At 22.9% G+C, this 22021-nt stretch overlaps 1 protein-coding gene across 2 annotated transcripts; it reads left to right on the top strand.

Annotated features, from left to right (window-relative positions):
• Positions 1–1375: 1375 nt before the first annotated feature.
• On the top strand, positions 1376–18751 carry LOC112596871 (GATOR complex protein DEPDC5). 2 transcript variants are annotated; one of them, XM_025342692.1, is made up of 27 exons: positions 1376–1586; positions 1680–1817; positions 3795–4090; positions 4360–4500; positions 4665–4807; positions 5174–5385; positions 7178–7374; positions 8579–8640; positions 9778–10011; positions 10647–10846; positions 10907–11101; positions 11192–11303; positions 11371–11483; positions 12685–12902; positions 13841–14022; positions 14308–14482; positions 14664–14873; positions 14946–15016; positions 15105–15191; positions 15259–15472; positions 15543–15654; positions 15721–15870; positions 16680–16840; positions 16905–17076; positions 17653–17787; positions 17892–18088; positions 18535–18751. In XM_025342692.1, exons 1-27 carry the CDS (start codon positions 1541–1543, stop codon positions 18727–18729), a joined length of 4368 nt encoding a protein of 1455 aa, XP_025198477.1. In that variant the 5' UTR covers positions 1376–1540; the 3' UTR covers positions 18730–18751. The 2 variants fall into 2 exon arrangements, with proteins under 2 accessions (XP_025198477.1, XP_025198478.1); XM_025342693.1 differs by having other exon boundaries at positions 9778–10005.
• Positions 18752–22021: the final 3270 nt, after the last annotated feature.

Below are 22021 nucleotides of genomic sequence, written 5' to 3' on the forward strand. Positions count from 1 at the left end.
TGAAATTGCGTAATATAAGTTGCTTTTTCTGGTAGAGAAGGGCTAAGTTCTTAGAATTTTTTTTTTTTTTAGTAATTTAAAATAGATACCATTACCTTATATATTATCGTCTTTATTACCTTCTAGTCTGTCTGAATCCTCGTTGAGGTACGAATCTCCTTAATCTTCTTATCTATTTATCTAAGATAGTACCTTAATGCGTTTATACATACCATAAAATTTATAGTATAAAATATACTTGAACAGTTATAATACTACATAATGGTTTATCACTATGGTTGATAATAATAGGTATTATCATTATGTATAATTTTCCATTACAAATATGTATCATACATTTATATATGTAGCTGGTAATATAAATAACATATTTTTCTGAGATAATAATGGTACCTACTAAAATGTAAAGTTTTTTTATATTTTTGTATCAATTACCTTAACCCGTCATCGGTATCGGTGTTGCCATTCCACTAACATTCAGCTTATATTAAAAACCACTTGATCAAATAAAAATAGATTGTTTTGAAACTCCATATACCTCTTATCCAAATAATATTAAACTAAAATAACTAAAAATCCAGTACGAAAACATCGATTTGTGGTTATTACCTATGATTCGTTGAATTTCGAAATTGGCGATTATGTTAGCGTCCCGCTCGCACTATACTAACCGTGTCATTATTGTCTTCGTATTACTTTTATACAACAAATTTGACGAAAATTATAAAAAAATGTCCGCATACCGCATGGTTAAGTGAGGCTGATCACATAATTAATGATTATGATTTTTATTTTTGTATCTAAAATAATGTAGAAAGTGGAAATGATGAATAAATATTTTTTTCCTATCAAAAATTATTTGTTTTTAATTTTTTGTACAGACAATTTGAATGACAATTATTATTAACAATCAATTATTTGTAGGCTATAACTAGATAAATATGTTTATCTTTGTTTTACTATTCTAAGTTAGTTAAATAATTCGCAGCATCAAAAAATGATAATGTTAGCGCAACTCTAATACCTATTATGAATATTATGATACAAACGTAGCGATACCGATGACAGGTTAACAATAATAAAATTATTATACTATCCGAGCAGAGATTATATTATGCCATGAAGGTATACCACACTCTACGAGCAGACCTACGCATTATTGTTATCATCAACGCAGCGTTTCGAAGCATTCCGATTGTCACAAGCGCGCGCAAATATCCTCCACATAATCATCGTTTTTAAGAAAATGGTGTCTGATAAGAGTGCAAACATGTATTTTGTATAATACCTATGTTAAGTATTTTTTATATTAATTATTATTATTTATTTTGAATGTTTGTCCGAAACTTGTTGACTATCAGTGTTCTTTTTCTTTTTTGCTAACATGTAGATAATAATATTAACAAAGGAATAGTAATTGATATTATTCAAATAGCTCACGTTTTTCTAATTTATACAATTTACGTGTAAAGTTTTTAGTAGGATTATCATGTAAAATTTAACGGTTAACAATTACCTAAATACCAAAATACATATCACCATGAAAAAGACTTACAAATTAACTGTTCATCAAAAGGCTTTCAGTAGTAAGTATAGCACACGTTAAATTGTTTAAATTATACTTATAGTTATTCATTGATATTGCATTATTTTATTTTTATTTTATATAACAATTATAGGTTCAGAACTTATTGTCAATATTAAAGACTTTCCTAAAGCCGTCATAGGTGATATTGTAGAGGTTTATCATTCTGACTCTGAACAAAATAAATTATTATTACAAATTATGGCATTTAAAGATGATTTACAAAGTAAAGGTAATTATTGTTTTTTTTTTAACTAATATCCATACATGATAGATAATTACAAAAAAAAGGCATATTGTTACCATTCTGTTATATCATAGTCGTTGAGTGGGTCATTTTAATAAATATATTAAATTTGAATTTTGTGTATAAAAAATGATTTTGAGACTTATCAGCATAAATCAAATAATCAAGTTTTTTAGTATTGCTGTTTAAGTAATTTGTTTTACTATTCATTGATTCAATTTTTTCTGACAATTGCTTATAATATTATCGGCATTTAATAATAATAAATATAACTTTTACCATATTTAGGTATTATTATTATTTTTTAAGGTAATACTGTAAAACAATGTAAGTAAGTTCATGGTATAAATAGATAATGTCTAAAATTAATAACCATATTTTTAAAATTTTGTTGTACATCGTAAAATTCATAATATATGTGAAGGTTATAAGTTCTCGCGAATAATGTTGTTTAACTATCAGTTATCATAAATGAATTAACAGTATCATCCATCCAAATTTGAACTTCAAATGCATATAAAAGTACTGTAACTATGTATTTTTAATATTTTTTATAGAATTCAAAACAACTTATGTGAGATCTTGCATTAAATTTTCAAGAATTTTAACTTTACAAATAATTTTTGAACACATAGAAAAAAAAACTATACTCATACTTTTATATAGCTCAAAAAGATCCAAGTGTTTTGGAATCTATACGTTAAGTAAAAAATGATAATATAATTTCAAGTTTCTATGGTTGTTTGTTTTTAAATTATAACAAAATAAAGAAATTTTTTTGTCAAAAATTCTTATTTTACAATATTATTATTACTTTAAATGGCTATTTTGAAATGTAATAGAAAAATTTTACCTTTGTTTGCCTAAATTTAAAAATCGAATAATTTTTACTGCCCCTAAAGGTGACAAAACAAAAATAAAAAACATTGTAAAATCAATAATTTATTCATTACTTTGCTCAGAATCTAAAATTAACGGACACGGTACAGTAACATATTTAAAAATCAATTTATAATATTGATTTAAAAAAATTTAATGAATAAAAGATTAGAGTAACTTATGTACTTAATTATAAAATATCTATCTAATTTAAAAGTATTTACAAGAGTATTATATTTTCAAATAAAATAAGGAGAAATAAAGAATGATGATTTTAATAATATTACTATATTAGGTTACTTGTAACTTAAACATTAATGAATCATGTTTTTAATTGAACGTCAATAAATTAAACTTTATAATCAAGTTTTCATTTTAAATATCAAGATCTTTTTAAACTTCAACATTATTCTATTTGATTTATCATTGTATTAAAATCAAGTTTCTTTCTTTTTTATTTAATATTATTTATTTTTTATGAAACATTATATACTGGAATAGTTTTTGAGATATTGAGTTGTGATTGATAGTAAGTATAAACTAGGGGTCAAAGATTGAGAATGGGTATTATAATATGTAAATACACAAGCAAAAAATATATTAAGTCCGTGTTTTTTAATACCTGTGTATATCCTAGTATATTGTATACTAATTTAGAATTCAGGTATACATAAAATATAAATTTGTATACAAATATAATGTTATGTATGTTCCAATAATTATTAATTGTTTATTAATTAATAATAAAAAATTGTATAGCTACAAGTTAATCTACCTAACTATCTTTTATTATTTAGAGATGTGATAAATAATTATTGCTTAAATATTATTAAGTTGTTTATGTTTATCATATAATTATGTGTAATATAAACTATAAGTATAATAATATACAAAACGGGTATAAACGGATATTTTTATTACACATAAGTAAAACACGGGTACCGTGTAGTTCATTACACGTGTAATTGCAACCTCTAGTTGACAAATGTATTAATACCTATAATACTTAATTATTATATTTCATAGAAATGTTTACTACTTATTGAAAACTTTATAGTATCTTAAATATTTTTAACATTTCAGATACAATTAGCATAGAACATAGCGTTGCTACATTATTTCAGTTGCATGCATATAGCGATGTTACAGTAAATATTGTGAGTCCAGAATCTGTAATGTTAGATTCTGTTGAATTGACATTTAGAGACCAATATCTTGGACGATCTGAAATGTGGCGTTTAAGAAATTCAATGATTGATACTTGTGTATACAATAATAAAAAAATGGAATTTTGTGGTGGATATACTCGTGTACAAGTTTATCAAATGTGGTCTAAAGGAAAAATTGTTTCCTGTGGAGTTATCAGCCATAATACTAAGGTTTTTAATCTATTGTAATGTTAGAAATATGAAGCATTTCTATATGTTTATATAAATAAACAATACAATGCTTTTTTTGTTTATAAAAAAATAAAGCAAACTAAAATAATTATCACAAATTAAATAAACTTTTATGAATGTTAAGTATTCGTATTATCATATACTCAAACATATAAACTATAAAATGCTAAATATTATAGACACAAATTTTGTTATAATTAATGTGATACAGTTATAAATTATATTTATTGAATTTATATTTTTTTTAGATAGTTTTTAGATCAGCTACAAGTATGATTTATATTTTTCTTCAAATGACTTCTGAAATGTGGGAATTCAACTTTTTAGGGGACACTTATTTTGAAAAATCTGTGGATGGTTTTCTATATGATTTATTTGAAAAATGGCGGGTAAGTCTGTAAATTAAACATAAATTCCTATATTTTATTTATTGATGTCTTCAAATCATAAAGGTTTAAATAATTTTTATGAATAATAATAATGTATACAAACTAAATAATTATGTAATGTGTACCCATCAGTAATAATTATTACTCTAAAATGTTGTTATTAGTATTTTGGCAGTAATCATGAAGTAACACTTGTTGTATTTTCACGAGTTTTTTACAAAGCTAATAAATTAGAAGAATTTCCTGAAGCTATGAGAGAATGTCTCCAAGTAGATTACAAAAATCGTTTTTATGAAGATTTTTACAGGTAAATTAATAATTTTAAAATAAATCCAGGCTATGTAGTATTAAGCCTATAGTGACCTTTTTTTATAGATTCAAGAATTCTTAGGTAAATTTATGAATTGGAAATATTTAACCTACAGCACCAAAAATTTAAATATAGTACTGGAATATTGTATCATAATAAGGAAATAAAGAATAATTAATTAAAAAATCCAAAATATCTTTTAAACATAATCCATATTTTAACATCATTACTGTTTGTAATGTTAAATTTTTTCAAAAAATATTTTTTATGAACTATTTCTGTGTCCTATTTATCAAATACAATTAGTTTTAAATATTGTTTTTTTTTATTATTCTTATATTATATAATTTTTTTTTTCATTAGGGTAGTAATTCAAAATGAACGTTATGAAGATTGGGCAGCAGCTTCATTAATGCTTCTTCGACGTCTTTATTATACATACAAAATAGATATTTTAAACTATCATCATAAAGTACTTCATGATTCAGGTGTTTCAATTAGTTCAATACCAGAAGCTTATTTATCACCTGCTTCTCAAGGCAACTTTCTTGAAGTATTAAATATGGCATTAAATGGCAAGTACATAAAATAATTTTTATAAACTAGTATTTATTTTGGTAATATTTTCTTTAATTAATAAAATACAGTGTGTAATATTAATAATTTATACAATTTTGGAAATTTAAATAAAATATTACATATGCAATATGCATAACACTTCTAAATCCAATCATCGTCTAATTACTATTTATAATATTTTTAAGTTTTTGTGCTGATTACATTTTTTTAAACTGACTTTATCTTGTCAATTTCTTATAAGATCACACCTACTGTTTTTTTATTATTATTTTATCATAATTTTAGTAACATTACCACTCTCAACTGAAAATTAATAGTTTTATTAGATTTCATAGAATATATTTTTTTTTAGCTATTTCAAAACATTTAAGTGATTTAATGTGTTTTATCGTGCAAAAAGAAATTATCAAATAGTACTTTTTATTCTCATTACTTGTTTGTGTAGACCTAGAATAACTTGATAAAGAAAAGAAAAACGTTTTCTATATCTTAACAGTTTTATGATAACCGGATTCTTTCAAAAACTAATTACTGACCCCTGCTGTATTGTATTTGTTGAATTTGAATTCAATGATAAATTAAAACATGTAATAAACAATTCTGAGCAAAGACAGTCCTTTAGCCTATTTACTCATTTATATAGTTATATATTGGTTATAATCTAATAATAATATGTTAAATAATAATGTTAAAAAAAAATATTAAATTAAATTTTACCATAATAAAAAGTGATAAATTTATTTACAAATAGTAATGAAAATAAACTAAACAAATTATTAATTATTTTTTGGACATATTGAAATCTGTAAAAATAAAAGAATTTGTGTAAAATAAGTATTATCAATAATTGATAAAGAACTTTATTTCTATTTAATTTTATCTACCAGAAAATGTCTTCAGGCACATACAAAATTAAAAATGTGAAAGTAATTTAATTCTTACAGAAAACGTTGTATTATCTGATAACTATTTAATTATTATAATGATAAATTATCCATACATATTATATTCTTATTATTGACTTTTGATTTGATACCGCCTTGCCGTAAGACAATGTGAATAGATTCATAGTTTAAATTGATAATATCTTAAAATTAATCTATATATTTTTATATAATAAAATTCATGGTGTATATAAACATTTTAAGTCTCAAGAATGTTGTTATTGAATAATTTAGCAAAATACATTGTTAAATTAGTTTGTTCATCATTAAAATATGTAATTTTGTCTAAATTTTAACTTCAAAATCTATAAAAAAAAATAATGTGATTGTATATATTTTAAATATTTCATTTCTAATATGATCTAGTTATGAAGACCATTGCATGAAATGTTTTAAGCTTAGTTACAAAAATTAAATATTTTACATATTTTTACCATTAAATACTTATAGTTTATAAAGTTTTGTGATTTAGTTGAATTATTTTTGTCAAAATTCTAACTATAAATTCAATATAAAAATATTTGTGCTATACATTTTAAAGCATACATATTACGCAATATTTTATTATAAAATTAAAATTTAACAACTATAGTAACCTACTCAATGACAAGATACAATTATAAGTTAAAACTTATTACACAGAAAAACTTCTTTTCTGGTTTGGAGATTACACTTATTTTAATACAGCTCACTCATTCTAATATAATATCAATTTATTTTTGTTTTTTAAAAAATTAATTAGAAAAAAATTATACAATTTGGTTAATTACAAAATAATACTGTAATAATTTCATCGATATTTTTTCATTATTATCCTTTGATTTGTTTTATTTTATTTTTCTAGTTTTTGAAAAACATTATATTGAAAGAAGTTTAGATCGAACTGGCCAATTAGCAATTGTCATATCTCCTGGTATGGGTGAATTTTACGTTGATAGACAATTAACAAATATTACAAAACAAAGAGTTATGGATAATGGTGTAGGAATTGATTTAATCTGTGTTGGTCAAGAGCCATTGTATGCTGTCCCATTATTTTTGGTAAGAAAAATCTCTAATGTAAATAAATGTTTTGTTAATTTAAATACTTTAGATACTACTCACATATTTTTAACATAATATATTTAAAAATTATGTATCTAATTCTTTTACTAACTATTTAAAACTTTATTTTATTTAAAGAACACTACCCACATATGCTGTCTTCATCTTAGAAGCATACAACACAAAATTGATTCCATTGAACAAAAGTTTTTTATGGTTTTTTTTTTGTTGGATAGAGAATACATTTGAATGTAGCGTCATTTTAAAAATAATTATTATTTATAACATTTTGATTTTGGTGACTTGTGTTAAAAATTATGCTTTTCATGAAAATAAACAGATTATTTTTCTTAGTTTTATAAACTGAATGATCTAAAAAGTACATATGGTACATGCTTATAATTTTAATTATAAATGCAGCAGATTAAATTTAAAATTCAAAACAAAATTACCAAAATATTAATGAAATGAAAAATTAAAATTATTAAAAAAATTTCCAAATATTTAGTACTCTCTAAGAATTTTACTTATAATTGATCTAACTAAATATTTTTACTTTCCAGCATCCTGTATTATTATAATGGCTGGTGTGTAATTATTATTCGATTAGAGTGATTTTTTCATATTTATCCATTTATAAATATTTGAGAATTATTTTCCTTTTAAAAAAAGCTAATGGTTCAGCACATTTTTCCTCAACTGTTTGCGCCACTGATTTTGTTTGATATTCACTGAAAAAATATAAAAGATTATGATATTGTTAGCTACTTGAATGTTTAGGCTGGTCTTATTTTAACCCTTTTTATTATTGTGTTATGGAGGTGTCAAAAATTCCCATATGCTTACTAAATTAAATTAACTTATGACTTAATAAGAGTAGAACATGTGTATTATTAATTGGTTTAGTTTATCAAATTACACAATTTAAATCGTTTGGAAGTAATCAGACAAATAAAATTAACGAGGAGACTAAAAAGAAACTAAAGGGAATTATCAAAAAAAAAAAAAAAAAATCTGAATTATGCATCTACTATAAGTAAATGTTTTAAATATTCAATCATTTCTATAGCCAAAAATATTATATTATTTGTATCAAATTTATATTCTGAGAAAATTATCCTTATGATAAAATAGTAGGATTTAATTTATTGTTGAATAATACTATTTTACTTATATTTGTATTTGTTTTTTTTTTTTTTAGTTTCAAAATCGTGATGAATCTTTAGGAGATGACTGTAGTATTCCACATTGGATAAATTTAAGGTTTGTTTAGTATATTATATTAGTAATTTTGTTAAATATATTGTTGCTCCTAAGAGGTAATTTTTAAGAAATGTTCAATAATTTAAATAATGAAGCATTTCCATTCACACATGTATAAATAATAAGTATCATCTGCACAAAATAGTATATATTTTATGCTCATTTGTATATACTTTTTGTCGATCCTACCGATAAATCTAATGATGTGATAAAACTTCTGAAAACTGATTCTTTAATTTATCTACATTCAATTAATTAGATCACATTTTAAGATTTTTGATTTCAATTTTGAATAATCAACATTTAAAAACATTTTATATTCAAATCAAAATTATAGGAATTGGAAAACAAAGTTTGATAAAATGGTCTTATTTTATCTCAGTTATGCATAATCAACAATTCAAATTACTTTTAAAAAGTAAAATGACATTAATTTGATGGCTCATTGGTATAATTAGTGGCGCCAAACTTCTAAAAATGTACTCAGGCCAAATTAAAATACAATGGCCCCAAGCTACCCCAGCGGCCACAAGCCTACTCCTACGTACCTAATGGCTAATTTGATTCATTATTTTTATATTTCATTTCTGTAGCCATTAGAATTCAACTGAGACAGAAAAGTTTTTGAACTACAAACTAGGTACCTAAATAAATAAATATTAATATAAATTTTTTATTTTCATCAAGTAACCAAGTATATTATATTGATTAAAATATTGCAAAAACGTCCATCCCCCCTCTGATCGCCGGCCCCTTTTTAAAAATTTGGTTAGACTGTGTGGCCTAATCTAAACACAAGAATCGGCGCCACTGGGTATAATTAATGAAAGAATGATATTTTTTAATAATTAACCAACTGATATACCTAGGAAACAATTACTCCACCTACTTGTTCTAAGCTAACAACAATTATAATTAATAAAGATACTTTTGGATCTGTATTTTTATGTTAATAATATACTTGCTATTTATATCATTAATTTCTATTGCATTAATTCATATTTACTGTATGTTAAGCCTTTAAACCTATAAACACATTTTTTGATTATTAGCTAAATCAGCACAATGCTACTAGAAAAATATTTATTTAAATGTATTAAAAAATTTGCACTAAATATAACTTAATTATTTTTACAGCTTTTACAGAAGTAACCACATGCCACAGAGATCTACATTTGTTCCTCGGATTAAAGTACCTAAACAATTTTCCAACATTTTATTAAATCGTCCAAAAATGGGCTTAAGAGTAGTATCATCAAGTAGTTTATCAGCTTCTATGCGAAATAAGTTTACTAACTGTGCACAAGATTATATGAATTATGATGATGGAGTACTTGACAAAAAAAATAAAACTAGTATGCCTAGGTTCGGGTAATATACATTTCTTTAAAAATACTAATAATACTTGGATGTTTAATGACTATAAATTTATTAAACATGATTATTGATTAATTTTTTCATAATTCTATGTAAAAGAGAAATTATAGATATTATTAAATATTATTCTTAATTTAAAATAATGTATTGATACATTAAAATAACATAAATAATTATATGAAACATATTTTAAAATATGAAAAATGTGGTGTTGCTTAACTAAATAAGCATTTGTTCTTTTACTTACATATTCGTTGATTTAACCCACTTGGATGTGAGTACATCTTCAATATAAATTCTTAAAAATAATTTTATGCGTTGTATAATTATCCATGTTTTTATACTTATACATAATTAATGATAATATTATCTTTAATCATTAAATTATAATAATAATAAAATGGAAAATTTTTAATTATGTCTAATAAAATAATTTTAAATATACTACTAAATAAAAAAAATAATTCTGTTTACTCTAAAAAAAATTGCAAATCATAAACATCTGAGCTCTACTAACAAAAATAATTTTCAACATTAAAATCATTAAAATAGCGATAATATTATTTAGATTGAGTTTATAAATTTATTTAACCTTATTAATCAGAAAATACTTAATTCTGTTTTTTTAGCAATACCAATAACATCATGTCACTATCTAAATTAAACGGAATCAGTGCATCAAGAAAAAAAAAATTTAGTACATGCAGCTTTGATGTGAATTCTGATAAATCAATTGCTTTAAGCCGTAGTCTTTCTCCTCTAAAACAGCGTAGCATTACTCCTCCACCCAAAAGCCAGAGTGAATTCATAAATTTGCCACAATTAAACAGTAAACATAAATTAATTTTTTTTGTTAAGTTTATTATTTATTTTACCAATGTTTAATTAGGAAATAGAAGTCGGAGTATTGATGAAAGCTTGAAAAAGTATAATAAATTGGCTATAAATGAATCTAGTAAACAAGATACTAAAAACAATTTAAAACTTGTGCGTGTGCGAGGTCTTATTAATCCATTTGACAAATCACGATATCACATCAAGTTGACATCAAATCGAAGAAGGTGGAGTCATACATTCCCAGAAAGTAACCAACTATGTTATGAAATGAAATAATAACCAATAACTAAATAGTCAAATTCATTAAAATAATAAATATTTTTTTTTTATTATTTAGAAGTAAAAAATACAAGAAAGTTTTATGACGATTTTGAATTTTCTGGACTAACAGAACTGGGCTTATGTGGAATGGAAAATATTCTGGAAAATATTCAAATGCTGAAAAAAAAAATGTCTGTTTTTATTTATTATAGATTATTATAATTTAAATTTAATTAATTCTTTTTTTCTTTTTGTATTAAATTTAAACATAATAAAATTACTAAAATATAGAATTGAAGAAAAACAAAATATCACGAGTTCTTGTGAATGGTCAAGTGACTTTGAATTGACAGTTATATGTACTCCAGGTTAGCATAATATAAATAATAAATAAATATTTTTTTTAAATTTACAACTTATTACAATTAATTGTATTTATATGTTTTGCTTTTCTTGGTTCACTTTGTAATACATATTATTTTAATTTTTAATTTATTTACTATTTATTTCTAATCGTGTGTGTTTTCCCTGTTATTTGATATTAAATTAAATATATTTAGGTCTATTTAGTCTTTCTAAAGAAAAAGTTTCAAAAATTTAAATAATCTAAAGTCATTGTATTTAGTCTACTACTCTTTAGTTCATTGTCATTTAGTATATGGTTCTCTTATCTGTACAACTGATAAAAAAAAAAAAAATTACACATTAGAATCTATTCAAAATAATTTTCTTTGATTTAATTCCATTCTTGTCAAATAAATATAGATAGATCCTCAAATCATAATTTGTTTTTAAATCATTTCAGTATAAAATCCCTTATTATATGTAGAAATGATCTGCATTTATTATTTTTATTTTAACTATTAAATAACCAAATGGATTATACTGAAATATTGGAAAAAATTAATTTAAATAATATCTCTAATAATTATATTAAATACTCACCTAAAAATATTTTTTTAAACGTAAGTAACTCCCTTTTAAACTTATTTATCTTAAATATTAATAATTTTAAAAATACTTGAATTCTCTGTGGTAAATAATATTAAGGTAATATGCTAAGTTAGGTTACATAATATATTGTCTTTCTTTTATGTGTTCTTTCTTCTGGTATGTAAGCTAAACATTAAATGAACATATTATAAACGATATACTTATATTAATGTCATAGCTATTACTGTAATTACTGTTACTATTATCATATTTATGATTAACTTTGTTATCTTATAATTAAATTGTTTATTGGACTTTATCCATAAATAAATAAAATTAATATATGAATTAAATATACATTGCCTATAATTAGATGTAATTATTATCTTCATTTGTACAACAAGTTTATTTTTATTTACTTGTTTGTATTTTTAAAAGCATATTAATATCTAAAATTTAAATTGTATTTATTATTTTTTTTATTTCCCTCCTTCCCTAAATGAAAACTCACATTAAATAATTTAAATATAAATGTTTATGTATTCAATTGTTGACGAATTTCAACATTTTTAAAATACATTTATTGCTTAAATACATCTCCATAATGTATATTTATTTTTTATAATATTTTAACAGGTGTTGATTGGAAATCACTAGTGTTCCCTGCATGTTTACCAATAACAACAGACTATTTTCCAGATGAAGTAACTCTTCAATCATATTATTTATTTTCAAATTACAATTTGTTACCTGATTATGTAAATGCTGAAGTTGCTTTGCAAAGAGCTGTTTATCGTCAACCACTATCTGCTTTAGAGGTTTTTTATCAAATGATATGTCAACGTTTAGCTCAAGTAAGAGCTAATAACTCATCATAAATAGTATTTCAATTGTAAAAAAAAAATATACCACTGTTGAAAATTTAAAAATGAATATCCGTAAATACTTGAAATTTTACTAAATGTTTACATGATAATTTTTTTATGTATGGTATAATTTTCAAAATATGTTAAATCTTATTTAAGAAATTTTTATTTTTATTTTTTTTCTAAAAATTATAATTAAAAATTATTTGCTGGTTTAAAATTTTTAAAAATTTAATTTAAGATCCCACATAAGTAATTCTTATATCTGTGTAAAAATTATTAAATACACGAGTACATTTTTTTTTTTATATACATTTGAATTCAATTCTTTTTAAATCACAAAAATTTTCAATTTATATTTATATGTAAAAATTGTATTTTATAGCTAAGATATGAAAATATAATACAATGATTCTTAGAATAGTTTATTATGAGACTTATAAAATCTAAAAAATAGACACACACAATTAAAAAAATTAATCATTTTGTTATAGTTAACAAACATAATTTATGAGGACATTAAACTTATATATATTTTGAACTATACACTATGACATTTTTAAAGTATGTAGATTAGTTTTAAGATATTACCTATTTATATTTATTCACACTATTTTACTATAACAAAGTAGTTAATAACAATGTTATAACAAATAAAATTTTTTATAAAAAATTATATCAATCTACCATAACATTGAATGTAAAATAAATGTATCAGCCATGTCTAAAAGCATATGATTTATAATTAGAAATATAGGTTAACAGACCATCTCTGCTCAGAATAGTTTTTTGTGTACAATGGTTTATTATTGAATTCAAATTTAATATATTCATTACATTAATCCATTAGACATCTTATGTACAGCAGAGTGGTATACACCTTTTTATCTTTTTTAAGTTTTAAAATATGTATTTATATTCAACAGGGTTTCCAGTTAGTTGTAAGTAAAGATGAAAATCCAGAACATAAAAAAAAGATAAATAGTATTGTTATAAGATCAACAGCTCATGATGAACGATTTATTGAAATGAGACTTAGCATTGGAAGAATAGTTCATACTGTTACTTTATTTGGCTCAGAAATTCAAGTGACACGGTATAGACCAAGGTAAATTATAATCTTCTTTATATTTTTTACTAAATTTAAAAGTGTTTATACTTTGTTGTGTTATTTAAACGTTAAAGTACTAATTTAAGATAAATTTAGTTTAAAAAAGTGTATAATGCAGTATATTTTAAGATATGATATTTAAGAATAGTCAATCATCTAAAGTTTGTAAAGTGCCCATGACAGCATAAATATGTTATGTCTTTATTTTTTAATGTGTTTAATTGTACTTGCATAATTATTTATTTGCCCATAATTTTAAGGCTTAATATTTTTGGTATTTAGATTTCCATACGCGACATTTGAAATACAGTACCGCTATCGTTTTCAAGCTCCAGATCATTCAACTTATGGAATATCGTGGATATCATTTATTACTGAAAAATTAGAAAATTATAACTGGAATTACATGGATCATTATTTATGTGCACGTGGGGATATGGATTATGATTTACACGAGGTTAAGTTTAAAAAAAATAATACTTTAATATTAAAATTATAAAATATTCTTAATATGAGCTTATTTTAAAACTTCAATTCTCCTTATTGATATTTGTATATACTTGTATAAGTTATAATATTAAAATTAAAATAACTAATTCATTTTTAATAATAAATCTAATTAGATATGATATTTTTAGAAATTAAAATATTGGCGGTTTCGCATGTATCTTCTACCTTGGCGTCAAGATGCCACAACAACTATTATGAGTCATTTAGATGATAAATTTTACTGTGATATTTACAAAATACCTACAATGGAGGAACAAGTTTGTTTTACTAATAAATTTGTCAAATTTATTGAAACTTGGATAAATCGTATTAAAAGATCAACAACACTTAGCCTTAAGGTTAGTTTTAAATATATTATTTACCTTTCTAAAAGGATATTTAAAAAAAAATACATATTTTATATATTTTAGAGTTCAAGTGATACATCACCTTATAGAGATCGTGTCAACTCTTTACGTCCATTGGATAAACCACGTCCAAGGTTTGCAATTTGTAAATACTTGTTTAAATGTCATTTAGATACCATATTATGGTTGTATTTTATTTCATATACATATATATATATTTAGGTCAGGTTCTAATGTTTATGATAAAACAATTGTGTCACTGTTTCCTGAAAATCCTGTTCAAGATGAAATTATTGATGATATTGAGAGGTATAAACTTTAGACATTTATAACTATTTAACTAATGAATAATAATGTATATTTTTAATTTCATCAGCCCAATCAATTTAATTAACACCGAATTATTAAAAGAAAATATCTCCAACGTCGATCTAGTAGAACATTTATGTAATACACAAGTTGGTGTTGGTTTTGTTAACAGACACATGGGCTTACCTCAAAATACATTTGTCAGTAATGATGCAATTACATGGCTTATGAATAATTTAAAGACAATAAATAGCAGAGATAAAGCTGTTGAACGCTTACAGGTTAATATTTATCAAATGTTTTCTCATTCATTAATTTTAATCCAATAATATTCATTTAATTTATTACTAGGATATTTTAAGTGAAGGATTAATTTGCCATGCATCTGGAGATTTTTCTCATCCTTTCATTGATGGATTTTATTTGTATTATTTTCCTTCATGTGAATCACCTACTGGTCAACGTAAATAATAATAATATTTTAATTTATTACCTATCTAAATTTTAATTAATCATTTTTCACATTTAGCTTCATTTCCTACACATGATTTTCAAGCATTTGAAAATGAATGGGTTGAAGTGGAAGTTAAACAACCCATTGAATACCCAAAAAATATTGACTTCTTAATGGATAATTTATCACTTCCAGAGTCATTACAACATGGAAATAAGCGAGAAGGTTAGTTATTTTACATAAAAAAAAATGAAAAATATTATTACCTAAACTATATAACAGCCAAAGAAAATGTATAAGCAATTTTTAATAATAATTGAAAAAAAAAATCATTTTTAAATCTTTTGTTATGTCAAAGTTATGAAACTTTGGCTGGTCTGATTTAAATTCTATGAAAACTTCAAGAGTGGCTTTTATATTTTCTAAATCTTAGTAAAGAAGTTCTTAAAATATAAATGCATTAATTCAATTTAAACACAATTTCTAAATATTCTACCCTATAAATAAAATAATTCCTGCACGAAAGTATAATATCAAATAAAAAATTACTGATGTTGATTCCTATAAATGAGATGTATAAGTTCCTACACGAAAAAACATTTGTATAAGTTCAACATTTCAGTACTTAAAATATAATTTTATTTTTTTTTATTGTAAATTGTTCTAACATTTACAAGTTTAATATTAAGAATAAAAAAAAGATTTTTTTAATTTTTAGTTTATGAATATATATCATTATTTATTAATATCCTGACATCTATTTCTATACATTACTTTCATCCTTTACATATACTATTTTTTCACATTGTAGCAACTAATATATGCATTTTTTTAAAGTAATATGATAAAACTATACAACTCGCATCAGAATATTGCTGACTACTACAACCTTATTAAAATTAAAATGTTTATGCTCCTATTGATGACCTACTTGGTTGTTAAATATTATACTATGTAATTATTTTAGAAAAATGTTTAACATTTGAAGTGTTTTGTAAATATTTTATACTATTATATTGTATTTTATTTAACAGTACCATGGTACAAAGAAGCTCATTTAGAAATGGATGTTAACAATAAAAGTGATCGTGTAGAATGGGGTCATGCCAGATATCAATCACTTTATCGTTGTGATCAGGCTTATGAAATTATAGTTCGATGGGTAGCAGCATCTGGTTCAGTTGTAGCTGATTTGGTATAAATAATGAATATATTTTTTATCTTCATTAATTACATATTTATTTTTTTTTATTTATCAGGTGTATAATTGGGCACGTAAAGCACAAACTGGTGGATTTCAGTTAATACCATTACCTGCGGATCCATTTGCTTTGCCATATACTTTAAAATCTGATCCCTTGCGTGGTCCAGTATTTGTACCTCTTAATTTAAAATGTCTTTTAACAGAAGACAACAATTCTTTATTTCATGGTATTGAATTTATTTTATAATTGAAACAAAAAATTGAAAACAAAAATTTTAATTTCATAGCCAAAAAAAAATTAAGATCTCTTTTTAATATTTTTTTAGAATTTGTTTAAAGCTTAAAAAATATTCATCAAAGAATAATAGTAATAATAAATAAATAAATAATATCTAGTTTATTTGTATTAAGTATAGTAAAATATTCAGTATTAAAAAAAATTCAGTTATCACCAATAGAACTTTGCTTAACCAAATTTTACAATACTCTTTCATAGTTAAATTTAAAATAATGCCAATTCATATTAATAAAACCTAACACATTTCACACATTTCTTTTAAAATTTTATTGAAAAATAAAATTGCTAAAATCATAAAAATCTTATGGTACTAAAACTCTAGTTCATCTTAATTTTGAATAATAAGATGAATCTATTAAATTCAAATTAATGCTTATAAATGATAACCATTAATTAATTTTTGTTACACAATACTTTAGCTTTTTATACATATTAAAACAAATATTTATTTAAATAAATACCAGTTTTTTAAATTGTATTATTATATGTATACATGTTTTTACAGAATACCCTGAAGATTCATGGCTCCGAAGATTATTATTATTCCAAGAAGTTATACTTTATCGATTTGGATTTGTAATATGTAATTCAAAAACTAATGGAAATGAATCATATCATAATCAATACATTCATCTTACAGGTTACTAAATATATTTAATTAGTTTAAAATTTTTTAATATATTACCTATAAGTTAATTAATATAAATGTAGTTGATAAGTACCTATCTTTTAATTTATTCACAGGTAATGTGTTTGTGTTAATACTTTCTGATTTGATTGAAGAAGCTAAAGAGAAAAATGATTCTCCTGATCAAGGGTTAAATGAACTAGAATCTGGTGGTAATCAACAAGAATTACAATTTAGTCCTCATATGGAGTATATATCACGACATGTGTATCATAGTTTACCTAAAGAAAATGATCCAAAAATAGAAAAAAGGGTTAGTTAATAGAAATACTTATTTTAATATTACTTATTATAAAAACATAAATCTAAAGATAAATAATAACAATTATACAAAAAAAAAACACAAGTTAAGCTTGTAAAAATCAATTGCTATGAAATTAAGTATATTTTAAATGTTTAGTAAAATTATGTTTGTTAAAAAATTTATAAATTTATAAAAAGAAACAAAATTAAAAACTACTTCATAGATAGTGGCATAATTTGTATATTATAATTTATTGTTATATTATAGACTATTATTCTAAAACTGAATAGTTGCCAAAACAAAAACTGTTATGTATGGGAAAAAGTGGAAAAGTGTTCTGTTTTTATAAATTGCCTGATATTATTAAAAGTTTTTGGTTAAGTGCTACTACACCACAACATAACACTATTCTCTTGTATAGTAATACAATTTAATAATTTTTATATTTTATTTAGGTTGGTTTTCTCTGGGCATGGAATCACATGGTAAGTCGTAGATGGAAATCGTCAAATCCAGCAACTGGTGATGAGCAATTCCAAAATAAACTATTAGAAGATTTTAGATATTTTTGTAGCAATAAAAATGATCGATTATCAAACTTTTGGAAATCTTGTAAAGACGAATACTATGCAATTAAACATCAAAAATAAAATAAATGTTTTATGTGTTTCATTTATAATTTTTTATCTACCTAAAGGTTTTTAAATTTCAACAATGATCAGCATTTTTATTATTTTTTTATTTTCTTGATAATAAATAAAATAAAATTTACTTTTATTTCTATATTTTTATATCAATATCTCATTAAAATTAATGTAAATTATTGTTTATACTAAAATATTTAAACTTAGTTATTCCCTTGAGTGTGAAGTACTTTGACACCCACAACTATCAGTATATTAATTTTATTATCATTTTTTTTATTCAAATAAGCTGTAATAAATATAATAGAATAATAATCAAATCATACCAAAGCAATGAAAACTTAATGCATTAATGTTTTTTTATTTAAATCACAACAGAACATATTTTAATATTTCAATGATTTATACTCTAATTTATAAGTGACTTTAAAAATGATCCAATTTAAAGATTTATTTATTTATTTATTTTATGTTATTTATTTTTAATTTATTAAAAATATTACATGTATCACAGGTATCTATAATGAAAATATTGTTAACAAAAATATGTCCTTTTGACTTAAAATAACAACAAATTAAAAACATTTTATATATTTTTAATTTAACTGTTATACAGGTGATTATTTTATCAAACAACACTTATTGTTTTTAAGTATTTTAATAACTTTTCAATTATGCTTATTTCTCCGATGAATTTTATATCCAATATTATTGGTTCAAACAATTCTACATAGATTAGTGTTAATGTGTCACTCCTTGCATTTATCCATTTATTTTTATTTTTTAATTTGTTGTATATATACTTTATTCAATGTAAATTTCTTTATCTCACATTCAAATGGTATTATTTTTGGTTCTTTGAATAATTAAACTTCACATGCTTGTTGTTCTCCATTTTCTTGTGTTGGCTATTCAGTCAATTAAGACATGCTGCAGATGAGGTATAGTAGAGTACTACTAGAGTAAATGTGCACACTACTCTCAGGATGCTTTTTTTCTCAAAATTACTAATTTAGGAAAAACTCAAAAATGTACATCAAACATATAATATATTGTAAAATTATTGAAGCCATTGCTATTAGAGTTTATGAAGAAATATTTAACTAAATAATAATTAGAAGTGGATTAGTTATTAATTCATTTATTCCATAGTTATGTGCCAGTTCAGATAGTATTAACAAATTATATGAAATAATATTAATGCAATTCTTAAAATAAAATGTCTAATGTCTTGTATAAATAAAAATTTAATTTAAAATATTTACCAATTGACAATAATTAAGTAAAAAAAAAATATCAATGTACTTTACACAATACTAAATAATAAATAATGATTTATTGTTCTGTTTTATTAAAATAGGAATTTTTTATTTACAACAATGTTAAGCAGCTAGCATTAACAATAGAAAGAGATGAAACATTTTAACAGATATTAAAAAAATGGAAATATTTTTTTATAATTATTATTTACCTAACTTGTACTTAATAGTTCAATGGAAAACTTTTTTAGAAAACTGTTACGAAATAAATTTAAATTGTCATATGTTCTGGATTTGTCAATGCACTAACTGGTTTTGATGTCCTGATGTCTCGAAGTGAGATCACAAAACGTAAAAATTTATAGTTAACAAAAAACTGATTTTGATTAATTGTGTTAAAAAAATTGATGACTAAAAATTTTTTCATAAAAATTACTGAACGATCAGCGTAAACAGGTCATTTTTAAACCATATTATACACACTACACAAATATACAGAAGCTATAAAAGCTTATAACAATACATCAGATGTGTATATAATATAATTATAAGAATTATGATACATGATGTACAATAAATGTAATATAAAACAACGACTGACTTTCCTACTGGCTACTATATAAGATAAATTACTATAATATTATTAACTGTATAACTTAAGCTATATCAACAGATGACTACCCCAGACCCTAGATATCAATCTACATTCCAAAATTTAAATTTAAATGTCATAAGTCAAAAAACCATTCCTTAGATCAGTTACAATAATAGGCTAATTAATAACTTAAAAGTTATAATAGTAATAATAATTTGATATTAAATATTTAAATGATTAATACAACTATCAATTGAAAAGATAATTTTCTTTTTTATGGTGATGATATAGAACAACCAACTGAAAAAAAATTGATCAATACCTCACAACACATAATTATGAGAATCGAAAAATTTAAAATACCATGCCAATCATAAGAAAAAATATTCGTTAAATTTAATATTACATCACCATCAAGTGATTCAGTAGAATATCTATTGAATGTTATAAGTAATTAAGCAAAAAAAAAATGGTAAAATAAATATAAAATAATGTAAAATAACTTATATTGTCAATAAAATTGGGTTTTTTGAGGTAGCAGAAGTTTCCTTTATACTGAAATGAGTAGTTTGAATTGAAATGTATATTTATTTTACTTGATAACATGGTGACATGTTAAAAATATTTAAAAAATATTTAGAAAATATATTTGCTAACCATTGATGTCTGTCAGGTGACTATCGAGTAAAATGGGTGGGTTACCTGATGGCTGAACTTAATCCACCTTAATGAAAAAAAAAAAAATTAAAACTTTCACAAAAAATATTAATTTGGACTTTATAGCTGATCATGTAAAATGGGTGAATCAAGTTTTTGAACATTTCAATGACAAGGTATCGATTGATAATGCGCAAAAACATGTATTCATTTAGCTACAGCGTGTTGTTTTGCTGGACAAAATATAAAGTTATGAATTAATACTTTCCAACTTACAAAATTGTTCGAAATATTTTTGACTATCTAAACATTTTTATGAGATAAGTACCTATGTAAAAAGAGTCCACAAGAAAAACATGTCTTAATACTTATTATTTTATAACTATCAGTCTAATAAACTATTTATTTATCGTTAAATTATTAGTACGATCAATTATCAAATTCTATAAAATGAATCAAAAAAACGTTTCGTGGAAGTAAAGAATAATAATGTTAAAAACTAAACTAAAATAATATGACGTCAAATTAATGCAAGATATTAGTGGTATGTTGCAGGACAATGGTAGTAACAAAATAAAAATAGTACGTGCCATCTCATTCCTATTTTCTACATATTTTTTATCTCAGACAACACTTCTTGCTTCTTGGTAAGTATTTCGTTATCACAATACAGAGTTCAACGATTTCAATGATATCACATCAAACATATATTCACGGAGGTAACGAAAGCAATCGGCGTTTGCCTGCTGTTTACTGATATGACATAACTTTTAATAAACATTGAACT

Source organism: Melanaphis sacchari, unplaced genomic scaffold (assembly GCF_002803265.2).
Source record: "Melanaphis sacchari strain LSU unplaced genomic scaffold, SCAv2.0 Contig362_pilon_pilon, whole genome shotgun sequence".
Lineage (NCBI taxonomy): Eukaryota > Metazoa > Arthropoda > Insecta > Hemiptera > Aphididae > Melanaphis > Melanaphis sacchari.

What these genes read in the sequence shown, in the direction of transcription:
- LOC112596871 (XM_025342692.1), top strand. Translation starts at nt 1,541, where the DNA reads ATGAAAAAGACTTACAAATTAACTGTTCATCAAAAGGCTTTCAGTA. An exon ending in CCACATTGGATAAATTTAAG is followed by an intron (nt 8,641 to 9,777) that starts GTTTGTTTAGTA and finishes TTATTTTTACAG; the next exon opens with CTTTTACAGAAGTAACCACA. An exon ending in ATTATTGATGATATTGAGAG is followed by an intron (nt 15,192 to 15,258) that starts GTATAAACTTTA and finishes TAATTTCATCAG; the next exon opens with CCCAATCAATTTAATTAACA.